Genomic DNA, 14,407 nt, shown 5'->3' with positions numbered 1-14,407 from the left:
CATGAATAACTTATGGAAGATTTAATTATCGAATGTAAATAATATCAATTATACTTATAGCAATAACATACAAACACACATACACATCTACAATAATTCATCAAATATTATAATTGTCGTTATATTTTGTCATATGTCAGTGTATGATTGAATAATATAATGAAACTTTAAATGAAATAATAATTATTATCATTAATAAAAAAAAAAAAAATAAAAAACCGAAATGCGCTTGGATTATATTGAGAGCCATCACTCAATTGAATCGATTACCGAATCACGTATTCATCAATTAAAATGACGTATTTAATATGATATTATATGATCCATTAAATCGATAAAGAATAAATATAAACAACAAATTTACACTGAAAAATTTTTTAACTAAAATAATATATAAGCATTTAATGATAATTTTTGAAAAACCAATAAAACAAATTAAATCCCACAAGAATTCGAAACATGTATTTTTAAAATATGAAAAAAAAAAAAAAAAATATTAACCTAGTCTTGTATAACTTGTTATGTACTATATGTTAAAATGAAACTATTTAAGTTTAAATGTATATTAAATGAAGATAAGCATAAAAAATATAGTGTATATATAATACAAATCGAAATTTATAAACAATTGTTTTTATTTATCCAATTAGATTCTTCATAATTATCATTTAATAGATTCAAGATCAGTTGGTAGAATTATTGAAAGTAATGTATTTTTGAGTTGATGAAATAGTACAATTTAAATACTGTTTATTTTCACAACGCTTGCTGTTTCTTAAACTTGTCTGGTGGCACAATGTTCATTACCAATAAAAATAAATAAAATTTACATGCCAACAGAAGAAAAAATTTATAATTAAATTTTTGTATTAATAATTAATTTTGTAAATCTAATTGAATGCTTTTTCTTTAAACATTTTAATACTGATCAACAATGATTTAATTAATAAAAATAAATTTGTTAATAAGTTAATAAATTTTTACCTAATTATGTGTATAATAAAATAACAAAAAAGTAAGGTCAATAAATTTTATAAGATGTATTTAAAAAAAACCAAATTTTTTTAAGTCATGGTTTTATCTATATTCCTTATTATTAGATGCATCGTGATAACTGATAAAAAATGCGGTCATCAGAATGAAATAAAATCGTGGACACTGGATTATCCAAACTATAGTTTAGAGTTTGAAGCTCTCGCGCAAGCTCAGAAATTCCGCGCAAACTCCTGGATTCCCAATTTGTTTGGCCAACTTGCATTGCTCGTCCTAGTAGTTATCAGTACCACTAGTAGTTGCTTGCGTTCCATTCTGTGAGCACGTACTGCTTAATACATATTCGGATTATATTAAACCAAGTTCAAGTTTATTTATTTTTAATAATATTACATTAAATTCAAATCAATATCTTTTAAATTATAAACTTTATAAAAATATCCTAGTGATAAAATTTAAAAAAATAATGGTTAAGAAAAATTTTAAATATATATATATATATACTGAATGATTAATTTTAAGTATAAACAAAATTAGTAAATGGAAAGTTTAAATTCAAGGGAAAGTGTTGAATTACTTATTTAATAAAAAAATTAATATGTTATTAATAAAAATATATAATTTATTATTTAAATATAGTAATGTAGTTGTAATAAGATTATAAAAATTTATTAAGTTTAAGTGTTATTGATTGGTCTATAATTAAAAGTTAATATCAGTGAGTGGTAATGGATAACCAGTGGTCATTTGACCTTCTTCTTCTTCTTCTTCTTATTGCTAGTTTACTACTAATTAAAAGTAAGTGACATAAAAATATAAAATAATAATAATAACAACAAAAAATTATTTAGCCAAAACTAATTATATATTTAAAATATTTTTATTCAGATGAAAATAAGTTTTACAAGATTTAAAATTTTTTAGTCGATTCTCGAATAATGCATAATATCCAAGTGTATAGAGTATGAGTTGACTTAGTAAAACCGTGTTTTCTTAAAAGTTCCTCCAGGATTGTGAGTATTACTTATCATACATTTTACTTTGATACTCTTGGTCCCAAACGTTATATATTTCGTGGTGAGCTAACTTTATCAAGTCAATATTTATCTATATAGTAATAGTAATATATACTTTAGTCCAAGTTTATGTAAAAGTAATAAGCTAATAAGTAATTCACTGTATGCAAAGAAAATAAAAAAAAAATGAATAAAATATTTTATTTTTGTGTTTACATTTTAATGAATTAAATGTTTTTATTAGTTTGAAAATTACAAGAAAAGAAAAAAAGTTTAAAATGCGGGTGTAATAAAAAAAAAAAAAAAAATCAAGTTAACTTGTTGATTAAAATTGTTTCAGTTAAATAAATAAACGAATCGATAGTTTTGTGAAAAATAAAAATATAAAGGTGATAATAATTCAACAGATATTAAAAAATTTTTTTTTTGTTATTTTTATTTTGAATGAATATATTGAGAAAGAGGTAGGCAGCAATTTGAATGTGCATCCATTCGAATAAGGCTGGTTATTGGATGCCAGCAGATTTGAGCTTGTGATTGAGTATTTGATCCTATTGACCGGGTATTTTAACGACTAACGGCTAACGGCAAGCGGCTAACGGATAGGGAACGGAAGTGAGTTTCTCATCATCGTATATGTGTGTATGTATATGCATATGCATATATCTTTTACTCACTAGACATGTCGATGGTACATTTAAATTTTTATCTAAAATATATTTTGTCCAATAATAGTTTAGATTATTAAGAATTAATCTTTTTGTAATTCAAAAAAATAAAGTGATAATTATTTGAGTCTATTTTTTAAGAAACCCATTGAATTGAATCTCGTATCCTCCTATTATCGTATGCAAGGTATACAATAAGAAGAGGCCGTATATATTTATACCCAATCTACCATTTGTTTTATGTAAATCTATACCTTTTGTTAAATACAACGAAAAAAGGGCAACCCTTTTTAAACTTTTTTTTGTATAGTCTTTCACCTTTATAACCTGATCAACAATGGCTTCTTCCTATTTTATTTTCATATCTTCTTATTATGTTAACTACATAAGCTTTAGAAATTATCTTATTACGCTAAGTCTTACTATTTTTATTTTTAAATCCGATTAATTTTGTAAATCGTAATTTGTATTTTGATTTGTCATTACATGGATCAATAGCTCCATGAACTTATAAAATAAATATATTTTAAAATTTATCAAAACGTTGTAAATTTTTCTTTTTCTATTGCAACAAAAAAGTATTATGAAATTAAAGTCTTTAAATTAAATTGAACCGAAAAGAAAAATTAAATAATCAGCATACACAGGACTTTGGTGAAAATATTAAACACCACAACCCTAATGAGTAATAATAAGTCGTATTAAAAGTAGTAGTGGAAAAACTTTTGAAAGCACTTCAAGGAGGTTGCATTAGCGCTTTCACACGCAATGCTACCGCTAACTACTGGTGTTGACTCTTTTATAACCAGTATATTTATCCATAATTTTATTTATTTACTTACTTTATTTTTTTTATTTTTTTCATTACTTTGACTCGTCGGTCGGTTTCTCTGCAACCCCTTTCGCACTTGAGGCAGCGCGTAGAAAACTCACACATCAGACGAATACCACGTACGATTCACCAGCCCATAATTTTCATTACTGCACAAGAAGGCGCTGCTCTAGTGGTTTTATTAAAAAAAAAAAAAAAAAAAAAAAAAGTAATAAGAGAGAGAAAAAGAATAAAGAAAGTAAAGTAAATGATAAAAAAAAAAAGTAAATAACAGAAAAAAAATGGCTTAGAGGTTTTTATGCCACACGTTCTGGTATACTTTCACCTTTACACTTGCATTCTCGTATATACATTTTTGCGTATATATTGAATGCCGGCGGGCCGCAGCGCACTTGAGATTGTCGAGGGTCGGCAACAACTGGAGACGATAAGCCTTTGGTTCTACACGTGCACCTTCAAAGTTCTTTACTTTTTTACCTTTGATGTCAAGTATTTCACGTACGCACAAAGAATTTTTAAAATCAAATAAAAGAAGAACGATGACTGAATTCAAAGCTTATGTGTTATATATATAATGTTCTTATTTAATTTTTTTTTTTTTTTTTTTTCTTATTCTTTCCACTTTTCATGTTTCAAATATTATAAAATAAGAGATAAAAGAATAAACTATGTCGTCATGTTGATTTATAGCTACAAAAAATACAAAAATTTATTCTTGAGTATTTAATTTTCTATATTTTTATTATATTTTATATCATACGTTAAATTTTTTTTATGCAATAATAACGTGTGTTCCGTTGTTTCCGTTAATAATAAAGAAAAAAATCACGTTGTTATAACTGTTATTATTATTATTATTACTGTTGTGTGGTGTGCATGTGTATGTAGATTATATTAAACAGTATGCATGCAAAAATGACACGTCAACATGTTATGGGGGTCACGATATCCCTCCAAGTGCAAAAAGAATGTAATAGCTTAATTCCGTATTGATCCAAGCAGTAATAGTACCTGCATACTCACAAATGACGATCATGTAACCGGGTGGTACACTGATAAACTCATTTATCATATAAATTCTTTTAAATAATAATAATAACAACAATAAATATTGTATAGATTTTATTAGACATTTACAATAAAATAAAAATGTAATTTAATGAAACAGGTATCGTGAAAATTAATTTTTATATATAAATATATTTTAATTCAACAAATAGTATAATGAGCTATTCACAATGGTTTATTATTCATGAAATTTAAAGTTACTTGATACTGTTGAAATTAAACTTGAGCGCGCTTAACTCTCAACTTTATTTAAAATCCATATGTTTGTATTTAACTACAAACAAATAGTTAGACAATTTATAAAAAAAAAAAATTGTACCATTTTATTACTCTTTGTATGTTTAATAAGACGTTACAAATGAATTTATTACTTTCATTTTACATATGTTATAATTATTAACACTCGATAATTAAAATAAATATGTATAATGTATATATATATGTTTGTTTTTTATATTGAATGATTTCAGAAGTAGAGCCAGTAAAAATAACGTCCGTTGAAATTCCGCGAGTAGTTAGAGCTGGTACAGAAGAACCAACAATTCTTGACTGCAAATATGATTTGGAATCATCGACAACAGCTGCACTCGTTGTCAAATGGTATGTGGACGAGGAGCTTTTATATCAGTGGATCCATAACTCACCACCCAAGGGATCTGATGAATTTGAAAAATTTGTCGATGCGACGTATAAAGCGAGCAATGATCCAAATACAATGTATAGAGCGGTTAAACTTGTCAGACCAAGTCATGAACTTTCTGGTAAAATAAGATGTAGTATATCAACTCAAGAAGATGAAACAGATGCTTCCGAAGATATGTTAGTTTATTGTGAGTCTGATATCAATCAAATACTATTTTTACTACTATTTATATTTAAGATATCTAAGAGTTGCTGCTGCTCTGTAAATCTCACATCCACTGACAACAAGTAGTAAAAATCAAATTTAGTCTGACGATAAAATTAAATACATTATAATATATGTTTTTTTCCCACACTTTATATAATAAATAAATAAAAATACTAATCAAGTTGTTTTAATTAAGAAAAACAAACGAAATGGTATTGCTTGAATGTACATTGGTTACGAAAAGATAAACAAAGAAAAATATCATTCTATGTGTGTTTATACAAAACAAAACATGTTTGTAACCTGCTGTTGTCACTTGATTTTCTTTTTATGCCATTTAAATCAATAGAAAAAAGTAATTGACTATGGCGTTAAAACAGTATTAAAACTATTTTATGAATAAAAACAACGTTTTTATCATTTCAACAATGAAAACAAATCATTTTTATTTTTTTTTTTTTTTCAATTATCAAAAATACAAAGTTTACTTATAAAAGTTTGCCGCATTTCCATAAATTTTTTTTTATTTTACCTTTCAATGTATATCACAATATTTGTTTTCATGCTTTTGTGAGTTTTTTATATATTTTTTTGCTTGACTTTTGAAAACAAAAGACTACTCTCGGTAGACTGCTCTTAAAGATTGATCGTATACAATACCTATAAAACATCAATTGAAAAAGTAGGTATGCTATCAAAGCAGTTTTACATTTTTTTTTTACTGTTTTTTATTGTAGATGAATAGTTTTTATTTAAATATTATTTATTAATTTAATTTTTTTTTTTTCTTTAGCTCCAGAAACGGTCTTCCGGTTATCGGATCCAATGATAAATGAAGATTCCACCCAACTAACCACAAGGTGCTTAGCTGAAGACCTTTATCCACTTCCTACGATAAAGCTTTTTCAAGACAAGTAAGTTTTACTGCTTCTTCTTTTTAATATTATTATTATTATTATTAAATATGGAGATATTTTAAAAAATCAATAGGAAAATAAATGGAGTGAAACAATCTTATCTATTTAATCAAGTGTATTTTTATAATTCAATAAAAATTTATATTATTTATAATATGTGTAACATATTATTACAGTCAGCCAATAAAAAAACAAAAGCAATATTACAAAAATAAAACGGATGGTCGATACAGTGTCGAGGCCGTTGCAACTTTGTGGATGGACCAAATTAAATTACCTACAACATTTAAATGTGAATTATTTATTAAAGAAGCTAATTATACTTCTATTAAAACATACGTATATAATGGTAAGTAATACGATATTTTATATTACATTTTAAATCAATTTTCAGTAAATTTAATTTCATAAATACATATACAATTACACTTATTATTAATAAATATAATTACGAGTACTGAACAATGTCAGTAAAAAAAAGTATTTAATTAGAGGTCCAATAATTATCTGGTTATAAAAATTTGACGTGTAACTATAACAACAATGATAAAAATAAAAGCAATCATTTTATATAAAATATTAACAACAGATTTTAATTTTTATTTTTACTACTTTTCTCACTTGTCAACCACTCAATGTCGTAAATTTAACCCCATCCGGAGGTTGGGAACAGAAAATGTCCCAGGTGAAAATAGCCAGGGAAGTAATAAATCTTCGTTGTCGACTAAAAAGGCAGACGGTAGTCATCTGGACAGTATCTGCTCGCTATTTTACTTTTCTTTTATTTTATAAAGTCTGAAAACAGTACACTAGATGTGATTTTAAATTTTTATATATTTTTGTATTTTTAAGTAAATTAAAAAATAACTATGTTGATATTGTTTGATGAAAAAACAACCGAAAATTATCTTTAAAATTTATTATTACATTATATCATTTCAGAGAGAGTTAATACTCTATAATCCTAATATACTAAACAATAACTGAACGAGAAAGAGATAGAGAGATAAAGAGAGTTGTCGTATAGTCAAGAACAGCGAAATATATTTCCCACAGGAGAGGAAATAAAAAAGAAAAAAGTTTTGTGGCAGTCTTATTGCTGAGCGTAAAACCTTCAATGTGTAATAGGTTAAAGGAGAATGAGTTTATTCGGTTCACTTGATTCAACTCTTTGGCTTTTTTTTCTTCTCATTCTAACATCAATGTCCGAGTTTTTATTTTATTTTATTTTATTTTATTCGGTCAGGATTTCGTTCCCCTAGGATCAATAAAATCCCAAGCTGCCAACAACAAAGAATTATACATAAAATTGCCGAGATAACTAAGTAATTGAACGTACTATTTGTGATTCCAGGTGGGTCTGCTCAGTCCAATGTCTCACTACTCTTGATCTCCTTGATTATCGGATTCTTCTTGGTTACCACCACCACCATCACCACCCAGACGACAACGGTTGCTTTCTGTTAACCACAATAAAGTGCAAATCATTTAATACAAATAATAATCATTAATTAGCAAATCATCATTATGGTCTACAATTTAATTAATTACTTTTCTAAATTAATAAGGTAGGTGTATTCTGCACACTCTCATCATCTCATTTTTATAAATATTTAATAAATTATTGTATATTTTACCAGTATTGTTAATTAAAAGGACGAAAAAATAATAAATTTATTCTGTACATCGACCGTTTTTTAAATTTAGCCTACATGATAAACTCGTAAACATGTGGAAAATGTGCGATATATATTCATAATTCTTTAATTTATAATAATCACTATGAAAAATACATTTTCCACATCACGATGTTGTTTTTTCATTAACATATAAAAGAAAATTAATAATAATAAAAAAAAAAAAATATTTCGTCGTGAGTACATATAAATATGTAGAATTTCATATTGAATCAAGACTCATTTCCTTTTATCGTATAAAATAATTAAAAATAATGAAAACTTATTTTTATCACTACATAAATGTAATAATTAAAGAATTTTTTATGATATGTGTCAAATTAATAAAACGTGTCATTGTTATTATTATTATTATTATGATTATTTTAAAAGCAGCTCGATTATGAAAACAAAATTTTTAGTGACTTTTTCATACCTCATAACTAAAGTACAATAAATCATTGAAAATATTAAATTAAATAATTTTATGCACTATAGTTTATCGAATACAGGGTAACATATAAAAAATAAATAAATAAATTATTACTTTCTAACGGAAGAAATGTCTCGAACAGTAAAATAAAAATAAAAAAAAATTAATACAATTATTTAATGTTAAATTTTTGAATGCGGTACATATAGATTTTAATTTAAATAATTATATAAACGTTTAATATTTTTTGATAGGAAACTAATTGATTAAACTTGGAGCTAATGCGGATCATTTTAAGGGAAAAAAAATTTTTCTCATTAATCAATGTCTGATTACTTTAGTATTTTGTTACTAAAAAAATGCCCTTATAAATATACGACCTGACCTTATAATCAGCTGCTTCGTAAATAGTTCGGTCCTACCAAATAATTACAATAAATGTATAAAATAACTGTAATAACAGTATGAAAATATATGAATTATTTGTTATCAATTAAATTGAAATTCACTAAAACATTCTCATGATAAAATGAATAAATCTTTAAAATAAAAAACTTTTTTTTTCTTTCTTGGTCTTAAAAGTTGAAAAAAAGAACGGTATGATTTTGAAGCGTAAAACTTTTCTTCTTAAAATCATTATGACTTTTATGAAGCTTTAAATTTTTCTGATTCAAGTAAAGTATGTTTTTCCTGATTAATTTTACACCTACTGAAAGTTTGCCTTGTTATTAAATATAGTAAAGAATATTTTATACCCATTCAAGCCCATGTTTGAGACAGTGAAAAAGATTAAACTAGTGAAAGATTTTAAAAATACATATTAAGTAAAGTAAAACTTGGTAAAAACAAATGAAACAAAGAGAATGAAAAAAATAAATAAAATGATAAATAGATATGAAAGCGAGGAAAAGAGAGATTATCTTTTGTGATACTGTGATACAATTTCACTTGTGAGCCGGTTGAAAAAATATTCAATGTTATATGAATTATTTTAATGGTTTTATTAATTTACTGGTATACTAGAAGAAAAAAAATGTTGATTTAAACCGACTGGCTCGAGATAATGTTCTCAAAAGTTAAGGTAGTTAAAAAAAAAATGTGAAAAAGCACTTTCAAAGCTCTTTGCTGTATACTTAAATATCTGTTCCTAAATTATCTAATTCGCTGTACATTGCTAGATATATAAATAAATAATAAAACAAATTATAGAGATGATGATGATGAAAATTGAAAAAAATAAATTAATAGTTGTATCTATAGATTAAATATTGTTACGAAACTCTCATAAAAAAAAAATCACAATTGTAACGTGTTCTATCATTGTTATAAAATAAGAATTAAAAATATAATAATAATAATACTAATAAACTATTATGTCAACTATTTGCAGAGAAAGTGTATGCGTGTTTGCTACGTAAATTTTAATATAAGTTTATCAATATTTTACGAAATTAAATAGTTAGATATATTTGTTGTATGTATATAATACAAATAAAACCTATTTAAATTTTATTTTAATTGCAATATTTAATTATTTAATTTTATGTTATCGTGCTATTAATAAATTATAAATAAATAAATAAATTAATGAAGATTATATTTACAATAATTATGCTGTTATTATAAATAATCAATTTATTGTTTATTAAATAAACAATTTAAGAAATATAAAATTATAATTATTATAAATATTGTTATCTTTACTAAAATTAAATTTAATTCATAACCTTTTCACTTCTTTCATCATTTCTTTTCATACATTAGTAAAACCTTTAATTTATTTTTATCATTAAATACCGAAGTCGTAAGTTATTAGGAAACAATTATTTATTTTATAATACTGTCGAGGTGTTAAAAAAAATAGTATTTGATTAAGAACATTAGATATCGGGTTATGTGATGGAGTAAATATATCATGAATAGGTTGTTAATATGTAATGATTTAAAGGTAATTATATTTACTAATTAATATTTAGTAAAAAGTTGAAGGAATTGAATAGCATACAAAGTCAATTACGAATAGATGATATATTGAAAGTTTTAAATAATTAGGTAAATTTAGTGGTCTTTGAAAGCACAAAGGGGGTTTATTTATCCTTCGGGCGTTTATCGAAACTTTAACATTATTCTCGATGGCGTATGCTAAAGTATTGGTGCATATACACACACAATCCCTCTCATCACGACAGACTCTCAAAGTAATTTGTACAGTCGACGATAAATATCCTCCTTCACGCCACAGTTTTAACTATATATATAGAATATATACATGAAAGGAAAAGTAATTTTAATTGACGGATGTGTTTGAAAAATAATAATTTTTTTTTTTCCTTAAATTATATGAATTGGTCGTTGTGTTATTATTTGAGTTTAAACAATCCTAGGGTATTCAGAAAATTTAATTATATTTCAGACAAGTTTTACCGCTATTCTATTATTTTCATTTTCAAAAGTTTATGCTGAGTTATAGTTTGAATACCGTTCTTTTTAACAGACAAAAACTTGTATAATTTATGCAATCCAACGTGTTACTTTAGATTAATAAGAAAAACATTTATTATCCTTTCTACTATTATGTTTTTATATTTGTTATTTTTAAGGTTAATTATATATAATTTAGTAAAGTTATTTTTTTATTTTTAAATCGTTTATTTATTTTGTTTAAATTATATTAATTTATTTAAAAAATTTATAAAATTTTTATAATTAAATCTGTGGCTTGAATAAAATTTCATTTACTATCTTAGCAACACATAATTGCCCGATTTGTGCTTTCAACTGAAAATGGAATGCCTTGATAATAATATTCGCCGTGCAATTTAGTGTGGGGTTCAACAACCAAAAGTAGAAGCAGAAGCAAAAGCAGAAGCAGAAGTAAAAGCAAGAGGAGAAGCATCACCAGTATCAAGAACGTTATCAAGTATTATCAAAGTAGAGAAGAGAATGGGAGAATTGTACCGCATGTTTCTTGCTGCCTTTCAGGAAACGCTCAGAGAATTCACGATATTGTCTGACTGGTGATACTGGTAGTACTAGTGTGTGCTGCTTTTAATCTATATATATACTGAAATTCATTTGCTCCTGTACGAATTTCCTTTATACACTATACACTATACAATGACAAGCAATTGGCAAACTCAAATTCTAGTATGTGATTGTTAATTAGGCTCCCCATATATCTATATGCTTTTATGAATAACGTTTGAGTTTAATTTTCATCCTCATTGGCAAGTCCTAAGAGATTCATTACCATGGAAATTAAATATACATGAATTGAAATTTTAAACAAAAAGATCAAACTCATAGAAACATACATTTACCTACCATATTATTATTATTTTTTTTTTTTTTTATTATACTTAAACATTGAAAATAAAGTCGTTACTTGTTTCAAAAAAAATATTAAAATACATTTTAAAGATTCAATCAATTTTTGTATAACGTTTTTTTTTTTATTTATGGAGCCATCTACAGTTTTCCAATAAAATCTATCAAATATTACTTTTTTTATTGGTTTTCAATGTTTCAAATTAATGAATAATGTTGAAGGAAAAAAAAAAATGTTAAATAAAAATCACATGAATGATAACAGCACTTTTTAAAAAAATGATAAAAAAATGATAAAAAAATTTATTTACACTATAAAATTTTAACTACAACTAAAGCAACAATTTTCAAAAATGTACGCTCACAGATTTTTGCGATGTTTTGTTCTTTGAGCTCGAAGAGCTCAAAAATTTGTTAAGCCGGTAAAACATACCTTCACTGAAAAATTATCATTTTATCAAATTATCAATTATCAAAAAACCAAAAATAAAAAAATTTTTGAATTTTTATTCTTCGTATAACTTATAAACTACATGACCGATCTACCCCAAAATCTAATCCATTTTAAGTTTTGGTGAGCTCTTTTGATTGCCACCAAGTACGTTCAAATGAGTTGATTCGTTCCAAAGATATCGTTGGACAAAAAAAAGATCACACACAGACATAGACACGGACGTCCATCTGGGAATAGTCAGAATAGCTCCCTAGGACCTCAAAACGTCGATATCTGATGAAAACTCGATTTTCGAAAATCGGACCGAAACCAATAACTTGCGTTTTTTTTTTAAATTTTCAATTTTCTCAGCGGGAAGTTAAAAAAATAATACTGTATCAATACTTTCACGAGACTATTGTAAAATAAACATTACCGTTAAAAGTTATTTTTTTACTTTTCATTCACTTGTGACAAATATCAAAGACAATACTTGCATTATTCATTGGCACACCTATACATATATTATCACATCAGATTATCAGATTATCACTTTCGCTGGCGTACTAATAATATGAAAATTAACAAAATAAATGTTATTATATATATAGATATATATAAATGGATGTATTATCATTTTTTACACTTAAATGTAATATGGATATTTTGTTTTATTATTTATGGTAATATTAAATTATAAATTAACATATCGCACTGATGAACAGGAATTTTTCCGCACTTACACCAGAAGCATTTTAAATTATATTATGAGTAACATTTAGTGAGCACTCTGAAAAAGTAATTATTCCCCATTACTTTCTCACAAGAGAAAACAGTACTCACTACTGAGCAATTTTAATTTGTAAGATATATTTATTTTAAATCTTTTTTTCATTTTCATAATGATCGTCATTTGTAGCAATGCTGCATAAATTATTTCCGCGTATGCTAATAAAATATATGGTTTTAAATTTATTTTAAATAACTTATTAAAATACCTGTGTTGCATTTTTTTTTTTTTTTGTTTCTATACATTGAAGTATTTATTCAAAGAGCGGTAATTTTTTTTTGTATTTCGATAGACCATAAAACATCATACTTACAGGTAAAAGTTTTATTTCGTAACTTTTAATAAATTTTATGCAAAATTTAATACAATTATATTAGATAATGTACCGTTAAAAGAATCAAAGTCATTATATTGATAATCTAAATATAATAATGATTTATTGTATGATTGGTGAATTTATTAATATGAAACGACGACAATAAAATGACCTTGTTAATTTCACCGGTTAATTTCTTCCTCTCACTTTGCTCTTCTTATCGAGCTCGTAATCAATTGGATGAAAGACATACATATCCATAAAAACACACATTCTATAGATAGGTTGGGCCACTTTCTTACCATGCCTCTGTTAAACTCTCAGCAAAACACTTTGCACATATATATAGATACAGATACAGATATACCTACACATATATAAGAATTAATGGAAGCGAATGCCTTTTCACCCTACGGCAAGTATGTATACATATCTGGAACAACGATCATTCTAGCAAGGTCTAATCTTACGCATTTAAGCAATACAATTGTTTAAACTCTTATATTCCAACGACATCTTTTTATTTCTTTATTTTTTTACAAATATAAATTGCAACTGCATTAAATTTTTATAGTTATTAGTTGTTTTTTATATCGATGAATGAATAAATATATCAAATGTGCCAATATCAATATACCATTTTATCAATTGAATAATTAGTAAAAAGAGTAAATATGTGAATAATACATAATCTGATAATTATAACAACGATAAATGCCATTATTTAAATTAAATAGTAATAATGACAATATATTAAATATTTTTTGCAATCCTTGTTTATAAATTTGTTTTCCTCTCACCTTTTCTCCCGGATGATTTCCATCACTTTCTCGTCATGTATTTTATTAGTTGCCTCCCTTTCTCCCGATTTACGTTTTCAACCTTTCTCTCCTCCACCTGCATCAGTAATAGTAACATCAACAACAACCCGGACTAACCGGTATAACGTTAGCGTTGGCGTTGGTCTTCTCTCTGCTTCCATAATAATAATAATAATAATAATAATGATATGAAATAGTGTAGAATGAAAGGTAGACGTCGAGCTCGTCGTTTACTTATATTTCAGTCCAGAGCATCAGTGTGGGGAT

At 25.5% G+C, this 14,407-nt stretch overlaps 1 protein-coding gene across 2 annotated transcripts; it reads left to right on the top strand.

Moving 5' to 3' along the window:
• The first annotated feature begins 34 nt into the window (after positions 1-34).
• LOC130663314 (uncharacterized) lies at positions 35-10,004 on the top strand. 2 transcript variants are annotated; one of them, XM_057462459.1, is made up of 5 exons: positions 35-1,791; positions 5,048-5,407; positions 6,221-6,341; positions 6,521-6,693; positions 7,699-10,004. In XM_057462459.1, the coding sequence occupies exons 1-5, from the start codon at positions 1,722-1,724 to the stop codon at positions 7,809-7,811; spliced, it is 837 nt and encodes a 278-aa protein (XP_057318442.1). In that variant the 5' UTR covers positions 35-1,721; the 3' UTR covers positions 7,812-10,004. The 2 variants fall into 2 exon arrangements, with proteins under 2 accessions (XP_057318442.1, XP_057318443.1); XM_057462460.1 differs by lacking the exon at positions 6,521-6,693.
• Positions 10,005-14,407: the final 4,403 nt, after the last annotated feature.

Source organism: Microplitis mediator, chromosome 2, assembly GCF_029852145.1.
Source record: "Microplitis mediator isolate UGA2020A chromosome 2, iyMicMedi2.1, whole genome shotgun sequence".
Classification (NCBI taxonomy): Eukaryota; Metazoa; Arthropoda; class Insecta; order Hymenoptera; family Braconidae; genus Microplitis; species Microplitis mediator.
Note: the sequence above shows the minus strand (reverse complement) of the source record. Positions and strands in the feature narration are given on the sequence as shown.

Excerpts from the sequence above, each read along its gene's own strand:
- LOC130663314 (XM_057462459.1), top strand. The coding sequence starts at position 1,722 with ATGGATAACCAGTGGTCATTTGACCTTCTTCTTCTTCTTCTTCTTATT. Across the intron at positions 6,342-6,520 it reads ATAAAGCTTTTTCAAGACAA|TCAGCCAATAAAAAAACAAA; the intron begins GTAAGTTTTACT and ends ATATTATTACAG. Across the intron at positions 6,694-7,698 it reads TAAAACATACGTATATAATG|GTGGGTCTGCTCAGTCCAAT; the intron begins GTAAGTAATACG and ends TTGTGATTCCAG.